This window comes from Mus caroli, chromosome 7 (genome assembly GCF_900094665.2).
Source record: "Mus caroli chromosome 7, CAROLI_EIJ_v1.1, whole genome shotgun sequence".
NCBI classification, from domain to species: Eukaryota; Metazoa; Chordata; class Mammalia; order Rodentia; family Muridae; genus Mus; species Mus caroli.
Window position 1 is genome coordinate 275,551 of NC_034576.1, and position 23,221 is coordinate 298,771.

Sequence of the window (23,221 nt, forward strand, 5' to 3'; positions counted from 1 at the left end):
TCAGAAGTGGGAGGATTTTGAGTTCATGCCCAGTCTTGCTATATAGTTCCAGGCTAGCCTCGAGTGTGTAGTGAAACCCTGCCTGAAAATAAAAACAAAACAAAGGCCAAGAACTAGAAAGCCCAGTTACCAAACTGGTGGCACTGTCTTGGAAGTGGTGGGATCTTTTGGACCAGGGGTCTGACCAGCAGAAGCAGGGCCATGGGGTGGGACAGTTAGAAGGGTTATAATCATCTTACATATGGCCTGGCCTCTCTGCTTCCAGGCTTATCGCTGGATGTTTTGGTATCCTTTTTTTTTTTTATTTTGGTGACGGTGTTTTTTTGGTTTTGTTTTGTTTTGTTTTGTTTTGTTTTGTTTTGTTTTGTTTTGTTTTGTTTTGTTGAGACAGAGTTTCACTGTGTACTCCTGGCTGGCCTGAAACTCGCAACAGAGATTTACCCACCCCTGAGTCTGAGTGTTGTGATTAAAGACAGGCATCATCATGTTTTTGAGAATCCAATTCTCTCTCTCTCTCTCTCTCTCTCTCTCTCTCTTTCTCTCTCTCTCTCTCTCTCTCTCTCCCTCCTCCCTCCCTCCTTCCCTTCCTCATTCATCCCTCCTCATTTTCCTCATTGCCCCCTCCTTCTTCTTATTTATTATTTAATAAGCTCACTCATTCAAAACAGAAAACATAACTTTCGTAGATCACTCTCCAGAATGTGCAGAACAGAAAGATGGGAAATTTTCATTCATAGTGTGATCAATTTGTGGGAGTCTGATGCACAGTGTGGGTGTTGAAGAACGTATTTCATTTGTAATAATCATTACACAGTGTGCATCTAGAGTACAATATTTGTCAATTAAATAGAATTTAAGTAAATGAGAAAGCATTCCACTCTCTAAAATGCAGTAACTAAAATCGTCTTGTGTCCCCTCCAATCCGTTCTCATGCTCCAGTGCTGCCAGTGGAGTCCTGCTCTGTTGGACAAAATCCATCATGAGTTTAAACACCTATGATGAAATGTTTTAATTGACAATTTGACACAATCTAGACTCACCTGGGAAAAGAGTATTGAAGGACCATCTAGAACAGTAGTTCTCGACCTGTGGGACTCAACCCCTTTGGCAAACATCTTGAAAAATATTTACAATGCAATTCATGACAGTAGCAAAATTATGATTATGAAGTAGGACAAAAATTAATTTTATGGTTGGGAGGTCAGCACAACATGAGGAACTGTTTTAAAGGGTTGCAGCATTAGGGAGGTTGAGAACCACTGCTCTAGTCCATGTTGGCCTGTGGGCATGGGGTGAGAAATAGACTCTTATGGTCACTGATATGGGAAGACCCAGCCTAAAGTGGGTGGTACTTCAATAATAGCAACATTCTGCTGTATTCTTGTACTTGTTGGTAAGAAGCAAGGTCTGAATATCTGCTCTCAAGGACGGAGGAGTATACAGCTGACTACCACAAGGAGGCAAGGCTTATGAGGCTACTTGGAGTTTGTCCATCACAGTTCTGGGGGGACGAGAAACACCCAACGACAATGACATCTGAAGATGAGCCTGTGGGAGAGAGCACAGGAAAGGCCACTATCAAAAAGTGTTCTGGAATGGAGGAATGATGTAAAAAGGAGAACAGGGAAGAGAGAGTAGAATGAAAGGCAACCTAGAGCTTGTGCCCTTTTCTAGTTTCATTCCTATTGCTGTGATAATCCCTGACCAGAAAAACAAAACAACAACAACAACAAAAAGCAAACAACAACAAAAAGAACCCCAACAATTTATGGAAGAGCCTATGTGGCCTACAGCTTTAGAATATAGCCCATCCTTGGAAGAAATCAAGGCAGGAAGCTAAGGTAGCAAGTCACATCCTCAGCCAAGAGCAGAGAGAGGATGAATGCACCCACGCCTCATGTTCTCTACTCTTAGACAAGTCAGGACTCCACATAGGGAATGGTACCACGCTAGGAGTCAAGGCCAGCCGGGTCTACTGGAGACCCTGTCTAAAAATCATAGGTGTTTTCAGCTTCCAAATTTGTGACTATTTGCTGTTCACTGCCAATCGTGAACTTTCACCACCTATGATTTTTTCTTTCTGAGGTTTCATTTCTGACTGTCCTCTTCCTAAGTCCTGTGACCACTGGTGCTCCAGTGCTCATCATCTTAAAATCAGTCACACATTATATAGCCATACTAGATTTTAACCCACAGGCATTAGAGTATTCACATTTAGCTCTAAAAGCCCACTGGTAAGTTGCTTCTTCCAAGCTGTGTCCTCTGGCACATCATTTATTCCTCTCCTGACCATCAGGTTTTCTAGTTCACTCTGCTGAGACATTCATCTATGATAACAGCATTGACGCCTCTTTGGAATCCCCAGAGAGACCCTCATTCCCCAAGCTCAGCTCCCGCTTCTCTAGTCCCCACTGAGGGAACTTTGCATCTTTATTGCTTCCTGGAGTCTGCAGCCAAGTCCTATTACAAAATATGGAACGTGTCCACAAATGGAACTAAACTGACCATTTGGGAAGCGGGTATGTATCGAGGCAGAGGTAGTGAGGGGTTGATAAAGCCAAACAATTATATACTTGGAAGAAAAATGTCATTAAACCTATCACTATGTAGAAGAAATGTACAATGATAAAAATGTAATTAAATGGGGGGGGGGCAAGATATGGGGAACATCTCTAATCCCAGCACTCAGGAGGCAGAAACAAGAGCATCAGGAGTTCAAGGCCACTCTTGATTACATAGTGGGTTAAAGGACAGCCTGGGATATCCTTCTCCTCTTCCTCCTCCTCCTCTTCCTTCTTCCTCAGTTATAAATATAATCAATTATATCTATTTATTAATTAAAACAATTCTAATTACAAAACTAAGAAGATGAAGTTATAAATACAATTAGTTGCAAATGTAAACATAAAAACACAATTATATTTATTATTATTATAAAACTCAAGAAGCAAGGCTGGGGAGATGACTTAGTGGATAATGAACCTGAGTTCTGTAAAGACTCATCTTCTTCAGCCAGGGGGCAGAAACTGCTATAAATCAAGATGAATTCTATCACGAGGATGGTAGAAGAAGGAGGCTCGCATGGCTGTCCTCTGAGAGGCTCTACCAGCACCTCACAGAGACGCAGGTGCTTACAGCCAACCACTGGACTGAGGATGGAGACACCTATGGAAGAGTTAGGGGAAGGACTGAAGGAACTGAAAGGGGTGGCAACCCCACAGGAAGACCAACAGTGTCAACTAACCTGGACCTCTGGGAGCTCCCAGAGACTAAACAATCAACCAAAGAGCATACATGGGCTAGTCCATGGCCCACAGCACATATGTAGCACATATGCTTTGTCTGACCTCAGTGGGAGATGTGTCTAATCCTGTAGAGACTTGAAGCCCCAGGGAAGTGGGATGTGGGAGGTAACTGGGGGACGGTGACTGGGGAGCACCGTCTCAGAGACAAAGGGGAGGGGTGAAGATCTCTTGGAGGGGAATGGGAAGGGGGCAGCATTTGGAATGTAAATAATAAAACAATTAAAAAAAAAAGAACCTGAGTTCTATAATCCCAGTACTCTTACTGTGAGATGGGAGGTGGAGGCTGATGAACCCCTAAAAGCTCTCGATCTAGCGAGCCAGGAGTACATAGCAAGGAGTACATAGCAAGAGTACAAAAAAGGAAACCCTGCTCAAGCAAGGCAGGAGGTGAGGACCAACATCCAAGGTTGTCCCCTAATCTCCATATATATGCCATGGTTACCTTGCACCTGGACACACACATACACACATATATCATATGTACACACAAAGTTTTTTGTTTTGTTTTGTTTTGTTTTGTTTTGTTTTTAATTCAAAGACCTGGAGGGTTGGCTCAGTGGGTGAAGGTGTTTGCTGTTAAGTAAAAAGACTTGAGTTTGATCCCCAGCCCCAAACAGTGAAGAGAGAAGCCAAGTGCCGCAAATTTTCCTCTGACCCCTTCACACATGCTTGTGGCATGCATGTGTACACATGTACACACATGAGGAGTAAATAACATACAAGTAGTTTTAAAACATACAAGGAGCAGGTGCGAGGCTGCTCTGCTCCCCTGTGACCTCCAGCTGTAAGGGCTGACTCTGTCCTGACCACTGTGGGAGGCTGCTGTTCTGTAGGCACAGAAACGGCCTCCAGCGTCTCAGTGAGTGCAGCCGAGTGAGGTGGAACTCAGCTTCCTCTCCCAGAGCCTGCTTCTGTTGCCGATACTGAGAGTTGTATGACCTTCCCAGAGTGACTATACCATTCTGGAGATGAGTCCTGCATCGGAGAGTGACGTTGCTCTCGCACCTGACCACAGAGCTGGGCCAGGCACTGATGGGAGGCCTGGGGAGCTCCTCTGAAAAGAATGCAGAGTTAGTTGAGTCACCTCAGTGAACCCCTCAAGACTTCTGAGGATTAAAGATGTGATGGTTAATTTCAATTAGAGCTTCAAGGAAATCTACCATCCCCCTGGAGACAAGCCTTTTGCCTGTGAAAGATTATCTTGATCAGTTTAATTGAAATGAAAAGAACCATCCACTGTGGGTGGAAGCACTCTCTAGGCCGTGGTCTTCAACTGCATAAAATGAAGAGGGTTAGTAGGAAGGCTCAACTGATAAAAGTGCTCCCTGCCAAGCCTGACATTGTGCGTATGATCCCCCAAACCGTCATTTGTGAGAGGAGAAAATTGACTCAAAACACTCTGACCTCCATACATACGCTGTGACATGTTCACATCTCACAAACCCACACACATAAATAAATGCAAGGATGTTTTTAAGGAGAAAGTGACCTGAGCATAAGGATCCATTGCTCTCTTAGTATTTTCTAAGATTTATTTATTTTTATTTATATAAGTACACTGCAGCTGTCTTCAGACAAACACCGGAAGAGCGCATCAGATCCCATTATGGATGGTTGTGAGCCACCATGTGGTTGCTGGGAATTGAACCCAGGACCTCTGCAACAGCAGTCAGTGCTCTTAACCACCAAGCCATCTCTCCAGCCCCCTCTTTCTCTTTTTAAAATATCCTTTCTTAAGGCTGGAGAAGTGGCTTTGTGTCTAAGAACATTGCAGAGGACCCAAGTCACGCATCTCTTCATCACCTATAACGCCAGCTCCAGAGCATCTGACACCTCTGGCTTACAAAGGCACCCGCATTCATATGCATAAACATGATTAAAATATTTTTAAATTATTTTGTTCTTGTTGTTGTTTAATTTCAGGGATGGAGAGATGGGTCAACGTTAACAGCACTGACTGCTCTCGCAGAGGACCAGGCTGGATTCCAGCACCCGAGTAACAGCTCACAGCTGCCTTTAACTCCAGTTCCAGGGGACCCAATGCTTCTGGCTTCTTTTGGTACTGTACACACATAATACATCCACATAAATGCACTTAAATACTCACATACATAAATAAAGTAAGATTTTAGTGTGTGTATGTGCGTTTGCGTGACATGCGTGTGTGCTACAGTATGTACATGGATATCAGAGGACAGCTTTGGGCAGCTGATTCTCTCCTTCTACTGTGTAGGTTCCAGGTTGTCAGTCTTGGCAGCAACTGCCTCTATTCAGTGAACCATCTCATCTGAGCATTCCCTAACGCTTGACTATTGATGGAATGTGATCAGTTGCCTCAAGTTCCCCTGGCTGTGACTTCCCCACTAGGATGGGCTGCAACTTCAAACGGTAAGACAAACCCTTTCTCCCTGAAGTTGCTTTGCCTCTGCTTGCCTCAAATTCAGGATTTGAAATCCCACCAATCCGCACCCTGGAAAACTCTGTCACCGAAGATACCTTATATAAAGTCTACCTCCCACTCAGTTTTCTGATGCTCCTCACCTGAGCAGAGACTGCCACCCTCTTGTGTCTGTCCCAAGAAATCTCTTGTGTGAGGTTTGTTGTGCAGTGTGACTCTGTGTTGTTCCTTGGCTCCCGACTGCCAGAGTACATTTCCCTTCAGAGCTGTAACAGTTTACAGGGGCTACAGAAGGAGGTCACGGACAGTGGCGCACGGGAAGACTTAGAAGTCACGTGGAAGGAAACACCGTTCTCATCCTCATTTCCCATAGCTCAGGCACAGCCCTGGAAGAGAGAGCTCAGTGCGACACCGCTCAGTAGCCGTTTCCCCTGATTGAAACACCACCTCCTGGCTGAGAAGAATATAAAGCTGGGGGAGTGAACGAAACTCACAAGGCTCAAGGAGTAAACAGAACTGCAAGGCTCCGGAAGCTTTCCCAGCTCAGCATATTCACAAGACCCTTCCCCGACCCGAGGATGGAGGGTGGGGTGGGGGTGGGGAGGGTAGAAAGGCAGTCGTCACTGCTGTGAGAAGAGACTCCAGCCCGCAGAGTTTGCAAGCAATTTCGAGGGAGTTGTGGTGAAGAAGTAACAAAATTCTAGGCCTTTAGGATAAGGCTTGGGAATGTGACCTTTGTGACTCATTGCTCCAAGGTATGCTAATCATACCTTGATAGCGACATTCCTTCCTCCACCTACCTGCTTCCTGGGTTCAAAGAGTGTTCATTCAAAGAAAGTCACCCTGACCAACACCGGAAACTGCCATGCAAATGTGCTATTGTTAGGGGCTCTTAGAAACTGAGAGTTAACCAAAACAATTACCAGGTATTCTCTGTGACTCTTGTGACTTTGCGGAAGTGACTCTTAACTGGTACCTCCCCACTTCCTTGAGTTGTGGTTTCTTCCTTTAAATACCCCCTTATACAGCTACTCGGGGCGCCATGGTCCTCTACCCCTGCGTGGTGTATGACCATGGGCCCGAGAACGCTCTCGAATAAAAATCCTCTTGCAGTTGCAGCAAGACTGTTTCTTGTGTGATTTGGGGTGTCGCCTCTCCTGAGTCAGAACGTGGGGGAGTCCTCACGTTGTGGGTCTTTCAGTGGCTTATGCTGGGGTCAGCTTTTTCATGACCCGTAGTGGCTGGCTATGCTAGCCCAGTTCTTGTAAGTAATCTCTTACCCTCCCAGTAAGACTCACTGGTTTACCAAGACAGAGTTGGGTGGAATTCAGGTAGGAAAGTTGTCAAGATAGTTAAGTAACCCACTTAACTTGGCTAGAGTAATATACACACTGTTTTCCGTACAATACAGGTATCAACCGGAGACGTCCACCACATACAAACATACACCTGGCTCCCAATAAGCAGTAGGTCATTCCTTTCTAACGGCTGTTTGGTAACTTTTCTTTTGTGGCCAAAAACATCTCAAAACTTTACCTGAAACTAAGTGAAATGGGTCAATCAGGCTGATGAGGTTTTGGGAGCATATGAAGTAAGTCAAAACATGTCCTTTGAGTAAGTGTTTAGAGGGAAACCCCTGTAATTTAGCAATGTTAATTACTAATTTAAAATAATAGTAATATTATACTAATGCATGACTAAAAGCAGATGCATCATGGGTAAAGACATGTGCAGCGAACAAAGGCTTACATACCCAAGCCAACCAGTCAGATCCAAAAGGCCGCCTACATCCTGGGCCTTAGCAATCAGCTCCTCCTAGACCCACAAAGGAGTTCCAGGAGGTGACCATGGGCTCTTGAGCACTCTAGGTCGAGACGCCTTCTGTGCTCTTGCAGTATATCTGACCTGTTTTCTCTTTGCTTCTGAATAAAACCCCCTTGCTGCTTTACCATTTGTTTGTGTCTCTAGTTATTTGAACAAAACACCCCAAACCTGGAAATACCTGGTTCAGACAGACCACCAGTAACAGAATCATTTCTTTGACCTCTTGTCACTGTCCTATCCAGAGGTTATTTGTTGGAGTTCTAGTCTGTTCCAGTTTCATTCTGTTGCTGTGGTAAAAAGGTTTCCATCAAAAGCAGTTCAGAGGGCTGGCGAGATGGCTCAGCCGGTAAGAGCACTGACTGCTCTTCCAAAGGTCCCGAGTTCAGATCCCAGCAACCGCATGGTGGCTCACAACCATCCATAATGAGATCTGACACTCTCTTCTGGTGTGTCTGAAGCCAGCTACAGTGTATTTATGGGCTGGAGTGAGCGGGGCCAACTGGAGTGAACAGAGGCCCTAAAATTCAATTCCTAGCAACCACATGAAGGCTCACAACCATCTGTACAGCACTCACATATATAAAATAAATAAGTCTTTAAAAGGAAAAAAAAAAGCAGTTTAGAAAAGAAACGGTTCATATTCATCATTGGTGGAAAACTGGGCAGGAACTTAGAGGCCAAAACCACAGAGGGACTGCTTGCTGGCTCACACACCCAGGTTCATGCTTAGCTGGCTTTTGTATATAACCCAGGCCCCTCCTGCATAAATTAATAATGAAGACAATTCCCCACGGACATGCCCAAATTGACCTAGGCAACTCCTTAATGGAGCTTTCTTCTCAGATGTCTCTAGGCTGTATCAAAACACTAACGGGGACAGACCTTGATCCGGGCTTGGGGATCTAAGTCCGAGTGTTCACCTGGCATGCACAAAACGCTAGGTTCCAACCCAAGCTCCGTAAAGAGTGGGCAGTAGTTTGCACTGGGATCTCTGCTCTTGGGAGGTAGAGGAAGGAGGATGAACTGAAAAGAAAACATGCTAACTAAAAAGCAAGGGACCAAGAATTACACATTGTGTCATTTTGTTTCATACCTTATACAGCATATGCAAATCCAGAGACAGAAAGCTTGTTGGTAGCTGCCAGGAGCAGGAGGTGTGGGGAGCTTAATGAGCAGTGTTTCTGTGGGGGTGATGGCAGTATCTTGGAACTAGAAAGAGATGGTGGTTGCACAATACTGTGGATATACCAACTGTCCCTGCTTGTGTCGACTTTCAAGTGGCTGGTTTAATGTTCTGTGACTCTCACCTCAGTAACTGTTTAAAAATCAATGTACCTCGGGTATTTTTATCCTCTCTCGCGGAGAGTTGTGTGAATGCACAGCAGTGGTCAGCACAAGACCAAGCCAGTTAAAACTCCAGCACAGTTGCTAGGCAGTGCTGGAATGTACCTTTAGTCCTAGCACTCTGAAGGCAGAAACAGGCAGATCTCTGAGTTCAAGGCCAGCCTGGTCTACAGAGTGAGTTCTGGGACAGCCAGGGCCACAGAGAGAAACCCTGCTGTCTAGAATTTGAGGAGGGGATTCCCGAATGGAGGGGTGAGGGACTCCTGAGGATCCATTCCTAGTTGAAAAACTAGCTACTGCATAGGGAAGGAGAACCAGTTTTGGTTTAAGGGTACAATGAGAATTAGATTTCCCATGTCCCACTGGATGACCCTGTACCTATAGACATATGGGCAACACTAATTGAACTTCAGTGTGTTAAGAAAGAGAAAGAGGGGACTGGAGAGAACACTTAGTGGCTAAGAGCACTGACTGCTCTTCCAGAGGTCCTGAGTTCAATTCCCAGAAACCACATGGTGGCTCACAACCATCTGTAACAAGACCTGATTCCTTCTTCTGGTGTCTGAAGACAGTGACAGTGTACTCACCATACATAAGTAAAGTCTTTAAAAATATTTTTAAAAAAGAGAAAGAAAGAGAAAGATAGATAAATAGATGTGGTAGGGTGGTTTAGGAGGGAGTTAAAGGGGAGAATAGGGATAAATGATTAAGATATATTATATATGCACACAAAGATTTCAAGGAATAAATATTTATATAAAAAGTATGGGGGTGGAGAGAGAGTTCATGTTAAAACTACTGATTGCAGAGGACCAGGGATCCCAAGAGCCACATGGTGGCTCCTGTCTGGAACTCCAGTTCAGTGACAATCTCCTCAAGCAAGGCCACACCTCTTAATCCTCCTCACAGAGTCCCACTGAGTAGAGACTAAGTATTCAACTATATGAGCCTACGGAGGCCATTCTCGTTCAAACCACCGCGTGAGTGAGCTTTCAAAGCTATAATACAGCTATAATCCCAGACAGAGTTCTGCTCTCAGACCTTGAGTTCTCCAGCTTTTGGCTTCATCTTACTTCTGGTAAACTTTTGATATTGAAATCTTTATACACATTTGTATTTACTTTATTTTTTATTTTTATTTATTATTTATTAATGTATTTTTTGAGACAGGGTCTCTCTATGTAGCCGCAGCTGTCCTGGAACTCACTCTGTAGACCAGGCTGGCCTTGAACTCACAGAGATCTGCCTGTCTCTGCTTCCCTAGTGCTGGGCTTAAAGACGTTCCCTACCACCGCTCAGCTTTATCCTGTTCCTAGTGTGTATGTATATGATAGATGTTCTTGTGAGAACACCTAAGTGCAGATGTACCATGGCATGGATGTAGATATCAGCTTTCAGGATTTGGTTCTCCTCTGTCCTGAGACAATGTCCAGGGATTAAACTCTGTAGTCAGACTTGAATGTCAAGTGCTTTTGCCCACTAAGCCATCTTTATGGCCTTATTTTTCTCATTTAAAATCCATATAGAGAGCCAGACTCAGCCACTAAGAGCGCTGACTGATCTTGAAGAAGAGTAGGGCTTGATATTCAACACCCATAGGGCAGCGCACAACCAACTGGAACTTCAGTTCTGAGGCATTCGATGCCCTCTTCTGACCTCTGAAGACACTGCACACCTGTAGTGCACAGAGACACAAATAGACGAAACATCCATACATAAAACTATATAAATAACTTAAAAATAAGCAAACAATCACATGTTCACGAGCACAATCTTATTAGGAAGTAGCCATGTTTGGTTTTTGCAAATGTAGCTAGGCTAAGATAAATCTATCCTGGACTAAACTGAGCCTTGATCCACTGTAACTGATGTCACTCAGAAAAGATAAAGAGATACAGACAGGAACAGCCATGAAGCTTTAGGCAGGGTTGTATCCATAGATCAAAGAATGTCTACAAAGCTGGGCATGGTGTTATAGGCCTGTAATCCCAGCCCTTCAGAGACCGAGTTAGGGGACTGTCTAATATTCGAAGACAACCAGGTCTAAATAACAGGTTGCAGGCCAGACAGGACCAGATTAAAAAAAAAAATCTTGTATGAAAACAAAATAAACAAAAACAACAACCGTGGGGCTAATAAGATGGCCCAGCAGGTGTGATTGTCACCAAGCCTGACACATGTGTTCAGTAACCCAAACTCACAGGATGGAAGTGAAAGGTCCTGACAGAATGTAAAAGGGCACAGAAGCCTGAAATTGGCAAAATAGATTTCATTGTTAGCAGAACTAGCCTCACTGATTTAGAAAAATAGAGGTGCACAATGCTCTGGCCGCTCCTTGAACCCGTGTGTCTGCCAATGTTCTGACCATTCCTTGAATCCAGATGTGTGCCCACTGCTGCACCTCACTGCCAGGTGTTTGTGATATTGGTTGCTGGGATAGAGTCAGAAAATCTCCCCAGCAACCACAGTTGGGGCCAATCCGGAGTTACTGTACCTTCATTAAACTCTTTCCTTGTTTCCCTCCCATACCCATTTCTTGAGAAATCAATCACTTTAGAATAGACATTGTTTAAATCTGGAAATCCCCTACTCTCCCCCTTCTCCTCCCCCACACTGAGGGCCTATAAAAACTGGGATCCCTTTCCCCTCAGGGTCGACTCCTCTACCCCTGCATGGGATATGAGTCGTCCCCAGAGCTCTGGCTTTCCCCAAATAAAGCCTCATGTGGTTTGCATCAAGTTTGGTCTCTTGTGAGTTCTTGGGGGTCCGCTATTATCCCAAGACTTGAGTGAGGGTCTCCCTTCGGAAGTCTTGCAGAAGCAGAGAATCGACTCCAGAAAGTTGCCCTCTGCTTGTGCCTTGTATGTTCCCACACACAGACACACGATAAATAAATAAAACTTGCTGGGTATGGTGATGCTTCTCTTTTACCCCAGTACTCAGGAGGTAGAGGCAGGTGGATCTCTGCAGATCCCAGGCCTGTCCCATTTACTTTGTGAAATCTTATGTAGTGGTTTGAATGAAAAAGGCCCAGACAGGCTCTTAGGCAGTGGCATTATTTGAAAGGATTAGGACATGTGGCCTTGTTGGAGGAAGTATGTCACTGGAGTGGGCTTTGACAGTTCTAATGCTCAGGTCAGGTCCAGTCCCCACCCCATCTTTCTCTCTTCTTATTGCCTGTTGAGCCAGAGGTAGAACGCTCAACTACCTCTCCTGCACCACATCTGCCAGTGTGCTGCCATGCTTCCTGCCATGATAACAATGGACTAAGCCTCTGGAACTGTAAGCTAATTCCAATAAAATTCTTTTCTTTGTAAGAGTTGCTATGGTCATGGTGTCTCTTCAGTGCAATAGAAACTCTTACTAAGACTTACTAAGAAACCCTTACTAAAAAATATAATTTAAAACTGTAAAACAATAGCAACAACAAACAATGCACCCAAAAACATTACCAGTTGCCACCAGAAGCTACAAAAGCTATAAGAGACATATGGAGTAGGATCTCCCTTCCAAAGGAACCAACATTATCTATACCTTGATCTCTGGAACCCAAGTAACACAGAAAATAATTTCCCTTTATATTAAAACAACAGGTTGGTGGCACTTGGGTACTGGGTTCCAGTAAAGCAACACAGACTGTATCAGGATGTTTCCTAGAGCGGCTGTTTACCCTGTGCTGTGGATGGAGACTCTCTCTCTAAGGCATATACAGAGAGGAGAACACTGGCCTGAGGGGAAGGCTGTGAGTAGAAAAAGAGGAAGGAACAGGGCAGATGCAGTATTTTGAATGTCACCCTGCCACACACACACCCTGTCCCTACTCTTGTGCCAGGGAGGAACGAGAGGATTCTTAAAAGAGAGCTGCTATATAATATAACGAAACCAACAATCCCACCTTCCTCTTCAGGCTCTGAGGCCAGTTCCACAAGGTTATATTCAAACCCAGGGTGTTAAAAATTAACTCAAGGATGTGGATGGTTGGGAAAACCTGCATCTGCATCATACTCTTAATTATATGATTGGCAGTTCCTATGCCTCAACCTCTTTCTAATCTAGTGGCATAACTAAGCAAGATTGTGGAGCCCAAAATAGAGATGCAGAGACTCCATGGAGTTTGCACTTCTTGTGGTAAACAGGGTGTTCTAGGTGTGGCACTGGTACTGATGTACTTGGGACACCCCTGCCTCCACCCCCACTCCCACCACACCCCTGCCTTGAACACCCACACAAAGACCCTTTTGTGCATTTCCATAGTCACCACCTTGAACCCCCCTCCCCACTGTGAGTTTTTCTAGCCAAGCAATTGTCACAGCCTTGTAGACTCACCCAGGCAAAGCAGGTATATGAAACCTATGTCCATTGCTTCCCTTATCCCCAAGTCAAGATCCAGTCTTCCACTCTCAGGGAGAAGAGGCAGGGCCAAAGGTTAAGCCCCACTTTGTCCCCGGAGCCTGCAGGCCGAAGCTTTGCCCTGATACGGGTTGCCTGCATAGCTGTTGGTACAATTTCCTTCCTGAACTGACTCAAGTCACAAGAAGCCATGGATGATAGCATCTTTCCCCTAAGTCTGTGTGCAGCCATGTCCACCTTGGGACCTTGTAGCCTCCCTGAGCCCTGAAGCAGGCTGATCCAGACTTTGACCTTGCTGCCACTAAGAAGGAAATTACCTAGGGTGGAGCCTTCGGACCTAGATGGCTCTTTTGTTCTGTCACCTGCCACTGCTCTCTCCAAGACACTGCTACCAGCTGAGAAGCCTCTGAGATATTCCGGAGGAACATCCTATCCTGCAGGTCGCCTACAGGCTGGCTCCAGACACCAAAAATGGACTGGCGGGGGATGGGCCTTCCCCTTTTATAAGTAGACTCTCTTAGTAAACTGGCGGGCCTTGAGCAGAATCATGTCTTGGTCTCCATTAATCTCTCGCCATCTAAGTCTCTTTCAGCCCCAGCCTGCCTCCCAGGTGTACCCGTTTCAAGTAGGCCGAAGGCCGGCATACAACAGGACCTACCCTCCTTAACTGAAATCTCACCTGAGAAACATCTCAGTTTACATTTTAATTTGTTCTTTTTGGACAATTTCATGCTTTGCATATGGAATCTCGTGATCACTTTCACCCCTACTGTTTTTTCTTTTGGTTTAAATATTGTTTATTGATACCATGGTGTTATTTTGAATTTTCTCAGCTAATGCAGCAAAGAAATATGTGTGTCTACTGACTTGTACATGCACACATACATTAAAAACTGTTTGCCTCCAAACCTTCCAGTTATTTATTGACTGTACAACCTAAGTGAGGATAGATACTGTTTATCTCATTATTTATTGTCTTGCTTTGATGAGTATGAAGTGTCCCTCCTTATCCTTATCCTTTTGATAACTTTGGATTGGAAGTCAGTTTTATTCAATATTAGAATGGCTACTCCAGCTTGTTTCTTTGGACTTTTTGCTTGGAAAATTATTTTCCAGCCTTTCACTCTAAGGTAGTGTATGTCTTTGTCCCTGAGGTGGGTTTCCTGTATGCAGCAAAATGTTGTCACCCACTACTTTCTCTTCCACCAGCCCCCTCTTTCCAAACTAGACCCCTCCTGCCTTTGAAAGAACCTAGTGGGGAAACCCCCACTCAACTCCCGATTTGGCATGCACCCAAGAATCACGAACAGACAGTCTTGATGTAAATACACGAGGTAGTTTAAAGGCGGAGCTCACGCAGGAGACAGTGGATTCGACCATGAGGCTTGAAAGCTAGGGGTTGTTGAGAGCTATTAAGACAACTCTTGATCTCTGAATTGGGCCTCTCCCCCCGAGAAGAAAAGGGGGTCAAAAGCGGGCCACCGACACACCGATTCCGAGAATGTTCCAGCCCTACCGATTCCGAGAATGTTCCAGCCCTAAGCCATCACCGATGTCCTGACCACACCCTGATACCACCAAGTTCCTGCTTCCCCGAGTAGCTGCCAAAAGAAAGAATTTCTATTGCCCCCCTCCCATAAGTACTTCCCCCTTTGCTTGTATTGCCCTACCCCTCCCACTGATAAGTATCTGTACTTCCCCTTTTGCTTGTGCATTTAAGCCTTGGACCTTTTTCAATAGATTCAGGGCCTTGATACAACTTCAGAATGGTTTCCGTGTCGTTATTCGTACAAGGCCCTTGTCCCTCTCTACCCCCCATTTGGTTCTTAGGAGGAGGTCCCCTCGTGACCCTCGAATAACTGGACCTGCTGGACGGGTCAGGGGTTTTTATAGAAAAGGGTCTGGGGCTGGGGGAGTAATTGGTGCGGTTTCACATGATTGGTCCATTTAAACATCAGCAGGGAGGAATTGGTGTGGTTTCACATGATTGGTCCATTTAAACATCAGCAGGGAGGAATTGGCGCGGTTTCACATGATTGGTTCATTTAAACATCAGCAGACGGTACATGCAGATAACATTTAACTTAGGTCAGAAGGGCAGAAGATAGGGAGGTGCCGGGCCAGTCTGGACATGTCATTCTCTTTATCTTTATGGCCAAGCAGCCTCAGGAATGTCTTAATGACGGGCCTGCCCAGGCATGTCCTGGCCTGCTCTGCTATGTTGTCAGTCCCAGGTTTCAAAGCTCACAAACAACTCTATGGGCTATTTGACATAAATTACATGAGTCACAGGTCTTAAGTTTTATTTTCTTTCACCTTCACACCCCTCCTATCCATCCCTCCTACCCTTCCTTCCTTTTCTTCCTTCTTTTTCTGGTGATACATCTTTATTATCATTCTCTTCTGGTTATTTAGTCTGCTTATTCTGTAACAGTCATATCTTTAAGCAAATTATTTTCTATCCTTCTGAAATGTATTTTCTTTGAAAATTCCATCAGTGTATACAATGTAACTTGATCATCTAGCTTTTCTTTTTTCTTTTGTTTGTTTGTTTGTTTGTTTCGAGACAGGGTTTCTCTGTGTAGCCCTGGCTGTCCTGGAACTCACTCTGTAGACCAGGCTGTCCTCGAATTTAGAAATCCGCCTGCCTCTGCCTCCCGAGTGCTGAGATTAAAGACGTGTGTCACCACGCCAGGTGATCATATAGCTTTTCAATCCTCCCCACCCCCATATCTCCCTCTTAACTTCATGTCTTCCTTTTAAGATTATTCATTTTAAGGGCTGGAGAGATGGCTCAGTGGTTAAGAGCACATGGCTCTCTTCCAAAGAACCTGAGTTCCAGTCCCAGCACCCAAGTCAGGTGGCCTACAACTGCCTGTAACTCCAGCTCCAGGGGACCTGACATCTTTGTCTTTGAGCACCTGCTTTCCCATGCACATATCCACGCATGGGCACACACACATACATATAATTATACATATTTTAAAAATAATTACATATATATAATTAAACAGCAAAAGTAAAATATTAAAAATATTAATAATAAATTAAAAATAAATATTAAAAATAAATTTTATTTTATTTTTGGTTTTTCAAGACAAGGTTCCTTCATGTAGCCCTGGCTGCCTGGAATGTACTCTGTAGACCAAGATGGCCTCAAAGTGACAGAGATCCACCTTTCACTGCCTCTTGGGTGCTGGGAAGAAAGGCGTATACCACCACTGCCTAGCATTATTTATTTTAAGTTAATGTCAAAAGTGGTAAATTTCATAGACATTTTCATGTATATGTATCCAAGTACTTTTGTCCTTATTCATCCTACTTCTTCATCTCAGCTCTCTCCCATCTTCTCCAGCTTGCTCCCCCAACCTAATAGTCCCTCTTTCTGCTTTCTTCAGAAACAATCCAACTAAAAGTGGTGTCTTCGGGTTTCATTGCTGTGAAGAGACACCATGACCAAGCCAACTCTTATAAAAGAAAACATTAATTGGAGCTGGCTAACAGTTTTAGAGGTTTTTTTTTTGGATTGCTGAAGTCCACTTTATTTTGTACTTTACATTTTCAAATAAAAGCTTAATATTATAAAGTATTTACAAAACTTGTGAATATTTTTATCAACAAGAATTTTATACAATTTTATATAAAATGAAGAATCAAATTTCCCTTAAAAGTCCAATGAGAGAAAAAAAATATACCCTCTGTACTGCTTTAAAGTCTAATGCAAACATTTCTTGAGCCATCTGACTGTGACAACCTAAATATGTTAAGTATTGGTGCTAGGATGATATAAGAATACAGGCGCACCTCCCATGTCTCTCATTACAAAGTTATCAACCTGTGAGCTCCTCCCTGAGCTCCTCCCTAAGTGCCTAAAAATGATGCATAAACCAAACCTGTCAGTAGGAGGTATGATGAATAATACCATTCATTCTAAATCTTGGGCATAAGGGCTTGGAATGTAANAAAATTTGGACGTTCTCCAACAGATAAGAGACAGCATTAGCTAGGTTNTGTTTCAAAAATGTCTAGAGCTTTTCATATATATTATCAAACGCTTTGTAGCCACAAGCTTAACAACTTGTATTAGTTGACCCTAAACACAATATGCCTCGAGTCTATCTACATTTTTACATTTTGTTTTGTTGCTGTTGTTTTTCCTCGTTTATTTTTGCTTTTTAGTGTTTTTTCTTATGCCCAAAAGAAAACACCTGTATCACACATTGTTATTTGATGTACTGAAAAAGGAAAGAAGTAACTGACTTCTCAGGTCAGTCAAAGGCCTTGTCTTTAGCAGCAATATTTTAAAATTTTAATTTTACCAGCCCAATCTTTATGTAATATCTCTAGCAACAAGATTAATAGCAAGAAAAATATGCCTAATAATTCCAATTCATTCAATATTTAGCTGAAATATTTTGACCAAGGAATAATACTACCTGTCCAAACTGTGCCATCCATAAGCAAGTACATAGGAAAAATTGCTTTTAAAACCTAATCTTAGTACTTCTAACAAGGGTAACAATGGTCACCTCATGAGAGTGTTCAGACTGAAAGTAAAGACAATGTCTAGGGATTAGCATTCAACAGTCTTTGAAACCTCAGACCAAGTTAGTCTATAAATTAAACAAAGTATTGCTGATGTTCCTTTTTGTCTATTAAAATGAATATTGTAGGCCTCACCCATCAATGAAAAGCAGAGTATTTAAAAAATTTAGCTATAATTTTGAAATCATCTGACATCTAACTTTCAGGGACCAGATATCTTGACTCTACCTTCCTTCTTCTTCAATATAACCACCTCATAAAAATAAGAGAACTAAAACAATCCAATCATGATTATTTTTAAAAGTCCTAAGAGTTGGAGGATAATCAGCTCAGTAAGTTGCAAGGCATTCTATGTCATGATGTGAATTCTTCTCATTATACTAATGATCCTCCCAGCAGGACATTACATCATTCAAAGTCAAGTCTTGTTAGTTTGCCAATTTCCCTCATATCCTTGTTGCATTTGTTCTTGTTAGTTTGCCAACTTCCCTCATATCCTTGTTGCATTTGTCGTTATAGCTGCCTACAAGGCAAACTGGTTCAACTTCTGCAACTGTCTAATCCTGTGTGATGTCAAATCCTCAGCCTGATCTGGCTACCTTTCCTCTTTCCCACCTGCTGAGGCCATCCTCCATGGCCAGTGTAGTCAGTCATACCTGAGCTCTCTAAGGCTACTCAGCCCTACTTGCCAGAGTCTTTGATGGGGAAAGGATGCTGAGGGGGGGGGGGGTAACACAGACTATAGAAGTCTAGCATTGCCCTACAGCCCAGGTGCTAGTGCCATGGTTCCTCCTAGCATTTTAAAGCATTTTTAACGAAGGACATGAACACATTATTGCCTATGTATGGCTGCATATTATGTCACTTTTAAACAAGATCCTTTTTCTCTTTCGTATCATTAACCCATCATTTATACAGGACCAGGGCAACCCTTTAACTTTTGAGTTCTTTGGTTACTCTTCAATAGTCAATACAGGAAAAGGCTGATGCCTTTGCCATCGACNTGCAGAGGGAAAACAGAGGCAACTGGGCACGTATATCCACTGAGCAATACTTCACTGTGGCTTGAGAAACAACAATCATTTCTAGGTGGCAACTCACTCCTAGTCCAGGCCTTCCTCAATTCACTTCCACTTTGGTTGGCTTTTGGGCCTTTTTGTTTTGTTTTTGTTTTTTTCTTAATGCCTGCTCTGTCCCTGAATATGCATAGTACACAGCAACACTCAAAGAAGAAGTCTTCTCTGAACTGAGAATGCCTTTTGTAGAAGGAGGCTGTTGCCCTTAGAGTAAGGCTAAAATGTAAAAGTCACAGCTCAGATGTAAGAGTTGAGCTGAGCCCAAGTGCAATGGAGTAAGCAGACACTTCATATCAGTGTATATATTACAACTGTTCAACAGGGGGCAATAAAATATTTTGAAGAAGTGATTCTTTTTGTCTTTTGAAGAAAGGTCCTGTGTGGGCTAATGATAGCCCTGCTGAAAGGCCAAAGAGAAATNTGTTCCAGGAGAATTTCACAACAAATAATAAATAATGGGTAAGTCATAGGCCAAGGAACGTAAGAGCTGCCCATGCCACAGTTCCTACAAGCTTTGCCAGCTCTTCTGGAGAGAGTGGTGAGCTGTTTGCCAGTCTTTCTCTCACATGACTTTCACCATTCTCCATCTCTGCAAGCTGGTTAAAGGCACAGGGTATATGGTAGAGCACCAGTGCTGTACTGTTCTCCATCTTTGGGCACCGACAGACCTGGCTGTGGTCCTTACAGACTCAGGACTCCGGGCTTAGTCCAGAGACGGTGGTTTTGTCATGGATTCAGAAATTCTCCCAAAGTTCTCATTGATGACTCATACAGGAATCTTTCAAGGCTATCCTCTTCCAAAGTGATCTCCATGAAGGTCTTCAGCTTTCTGTTCACAGCTGCTGCAACTTCCTTCACCTTTGCACTTATATGTTTACCTGTAAGAAGATTGCATTGAAAAAGCAAAAGATCTCAACATCAGTACATATACATATACTCGGCTGTGCACATGGGATCAGTTTTACAAGTTAACCCTGGCTGACTGCAGGATAATTATGCCTTCCACGGAGATGCTATGAGAGTGCATCTGCTGTGAGTGATAATGCAATTACCAGAAAGGAAGAAAAAACCCAGTTTTAGAGGTTTAATCCATTATCATCATCATGGTGGGAAGCATGGCAGCATGACACACCTGCTCCAACAAGGCCACATCTCCTAATAGTATCACTTCCTATGGGTCAAACATAATCAAATCACCACAGATGGACCCAGTCCCAAGAAATATGCCAAGCCCAGAGACAGTGTCATCCTTCTTTCATACATGGGATCAAGGAAGAAAAATGACACTAAAGAGGGACAATTAGTGATGTCATATTCCTTGTCTTAATATCTGACAGAGACAACTCAAGGGAGGACATTTTTATTTGTATTCACAGTTTCAATCCATCATGGCACAGTGGAGGTCATAGTAGTGGGAACAGATGCTGGAGGCTTTTCACATCAAGCAGGGAGCTTGGGATGGAACAAGAAGCAGGGCCCATCTTAAGTTTCACTCTCTATAAGGCTGTGATAGAACACCCTGACAAAGACCAGCCCTGGTAGTGGGTTGGTGAGATGGCTCAGTGGTTAAGAGCTGCTCTGGCAAAGGTTCTGTGTTCAATTTTTAGCCACCACAGTATGGCTCACAGCCATCTATAATGGGATCTAATGCTCTCTTCTGTCTGATTCCCTCTCCGGTCATGCATGCATACGTGTATCGTGTGTCATATGTGTGTGTGTCCAGATATGTCCAGGCCTCTGTTCTGTGTGAAGAGTCAGGATGAGGCAGCCTGTTCCTGGATGATTCCCAAAAAGCTGCATCAAGGTTTCACATAAATTCACAGAGATAATTTGGTCTGAAGATTCATTTTTCTCCTGGGGCACTGTGGGGCAGGACAGAACTGAATTGAGAGGAATACAATTTCTAAATTGGAGGGGTTCTCATTCACCACCATTTCCCATCCTTCCTATCTGGAGATGTTTGAAAGACATAGTCTTTCCTAAATGCTTCATTTTGGGTTCAGGCTCCATTTTAGAGAACCTGACCTAAGGTTGAACTCAAGTAAACTCACAGGCCAGTACCTAGCACCAGTTTTCAGGCTACCCACCAACAAAACCTGCATCTAGCACCAGTTTCCAGGCTATTCCCCAACAAATCTGCACCCCCCAGATTACAAGCCTGCCCCTGACATTTCACTTCCTAACAACCACCAATCGGGAGGAAAGCAGAAGTTAAGTTTATGGTTTGGCTCCTGGCACCAACCAATTATGCTAAAGGCCATAATGGCCCCCCAATCAGATATGTACCAGGCTCTTGCTTCTGTAAATGCTTGCCTGAAACTAGGCTCAGGGCTCCACCTTCCTACTATGTCAGGGTTGGCAGGGAGCCCAAGCTTGGGCTTGAATAAAAAGACCCTAATATGATTCCATCAGAATCAGCTCCTTGGTGGTCTTCTGGGGTTCACGAATGTTTCATGGCACAACACAACCTCTCCTCTAGCCCGCAGAGGTAGCAGAAGAGAAAAGCTATTAGGATATGGGGAGAGTGGACCTGTTCAGCAATAGTCCTTTGGGGGCGAGCTCAATCATCTTTCTTCAACAGTTCAGTCCTGTAGCAAACACCAAATACGACTCAGCGGCTGCAGACCAGTCCTCTAGGTAGGCAGACACCAGGCAGACACAAACCAGCAGCTGTTGTTCAATCCGGAAGAAACTGCCAGGCTTGACAAACAGCTGCAGGAACCTTATGAGCAGTTCTTGGACAAGTTTCTCTCAATGGCAACATTACCGTAAGTTGAGTTCAAAAACGCTATGTAAAGCAAACCAATACATGTGTGTCTTTAGTGAAGAATAGCGAGGTGGAGCAAACCAAACCAAGGCTCAATGCATCTCTTCCGCTCTCTGTGGGATCATATCTATATTTCTTCATCAAGTGTCTTTTCACATGCTGGCTATATTCAAACATCCTTTCACCTGTGTCTTCTTCAGGAAAACAGTCTTTCATGTGTTTGCTTTAGCAAGACATCCTCTCACCTGTGTGCCCCAGAAAAACATCATTTGACATAGCTTTCCAAAGAAACTAGAAGTTTCCACTTTACAGGACCCGGAGTAACAAATACTAGTCCTCTGTAAAAGCAGCATGTGTTTTTTTTTTTTTTTTTTTTTTAATTTAAACCAAACACAAATATCTGTTTATTTATGGGCTATCATTTTACATCAATTTCATTGAAACTTAAACCAGTTTGCTGTGCTCGTTAAGTGGCATAACAGTATTTAGTTAAGCTGGGAGTCACAGGACTTGCACACTTTTATGACTGTAATGCAAATACTGACGACACAAGGNATTCACAGTTATAGGCTGGCTGCTGTTCATGTCACAGCAACGCCCAATAGAAATTATTTTATGAAAAAAAGCAACCCACATTTTGNTCTCATTTACAGATATCCAACATTTCAGTTGGTCAATGAATTCTATACAATTTTATACAACTATGAAAGGATAAAGGATAAGGCTTACAGAGGTATTTTAGCAGTTGTAAAAATAAAAACCAAGGGCACAAACTAAACTCTTAAAGCTTTCTGTATAAACTTCAAAAGTATGGTTAGGATGGNGACAGAGGCAACAGAAATCTGTTAAACCAGAATCTAGAGGTTTGTCTAATCAGTTATAAAGACTGAACACAAGANTTCATGCTTCAAAAGGGGCACGCCAAAGGCTACCACGGCTATCCAGCACATCTTGTTAGATAACTTCTACCCAGTGCAGTGTAAACGGCTGCAAGCTGCATTCCCCAACAAGAGGATGTTGCCGCACCCTGAAACACAAGTGAACGGAGGAAGGGTGGCTGGGGCTCAGGTACTGGAGAACCGAAGGCGCCCAGGCTTCTTCCAATGGTAGCCATAAGTGCTCTTGATGATCGTTCAACTTGCGTAACTTGGCGATTCTTCAAGAAAAGGGGTCTTTTTTACTTGGTCTGACTCCCCTTAATAATAGCTCTGTAAAAATTGAGAAATCCAAAGGCAAGCNACAGTCACGGTGGTTTGTTTCTTGAGGCAGTTCAGAGATTATCTGGGGTTGTAAATATTGGTCATCCCCTCTGGAATGCCGACTTCCATCCTAGTCATCACGGTGGTTTTTACTTGAGTCTCTATTATCAAAATGTTCACNGTAGATAAAATGGAATTTCTCATGCTGGTAACCACCTTTACTCGCAGGTTCACTGTGCTTAGTGTTTCAAACACTCTCTAGATTCTCACACAGCATTTAAAACAATCCCATCTATGATCCTTCTTTGCATCGAGACAATCGACAGCTGACCTACCTCAACAACAGTCACCCTGAGAGAATGATTCTTTAACCGTGGGACCACCTGAAAAGGGATCCTGCTCTGCAGAGCTAT

The 23,221-nt window shown here is 43.6% G+C and overlaps 1 protein-coding gene and 1 long non-coding RNA gene across 2 annotated transcripts in view; one reads left to right on the forward strand and one right to left on the reverse strand.

The window, feature by feature from the left end:
• The first annotated feature begins 5,230 nt into the window (after positions 1-5,230).
• LOC115031551 lies at positions 5,231-6,432 on the forward strand. Its single transcript, XR_003837217.1, has 3 exons — positions 5,231-5,364; positions 5,539-5,693; positions 6,077-6,432. It is a non-coding gene; the product is annotated as an uncharacterized LOC115031551 (long non-coding RNA).
• A 13,755-nt stretch (positions 6,433-20,187) lies between these two features.
• The window catches only part of Tarm1 (T cell-interacting, activating receptor on myeloid cells 1), an 18,252-nt gene continuing 15,218 nt past the window's right edge, over positions 20,188-23,221 (reverse strand). Inside the window, exon 7 of the mRNA XM_021168187.2 lies at positions 20,188-20,704. Within this exon, the coding sequence (XP_021023846.1) occupies positions 20,686-20,704 (19 nt within the window). The 3' untranslated portion in view covers positions 20,188-20,685. The remainder of the gene's footprint in view (positions 20,705-23,221) is intronic.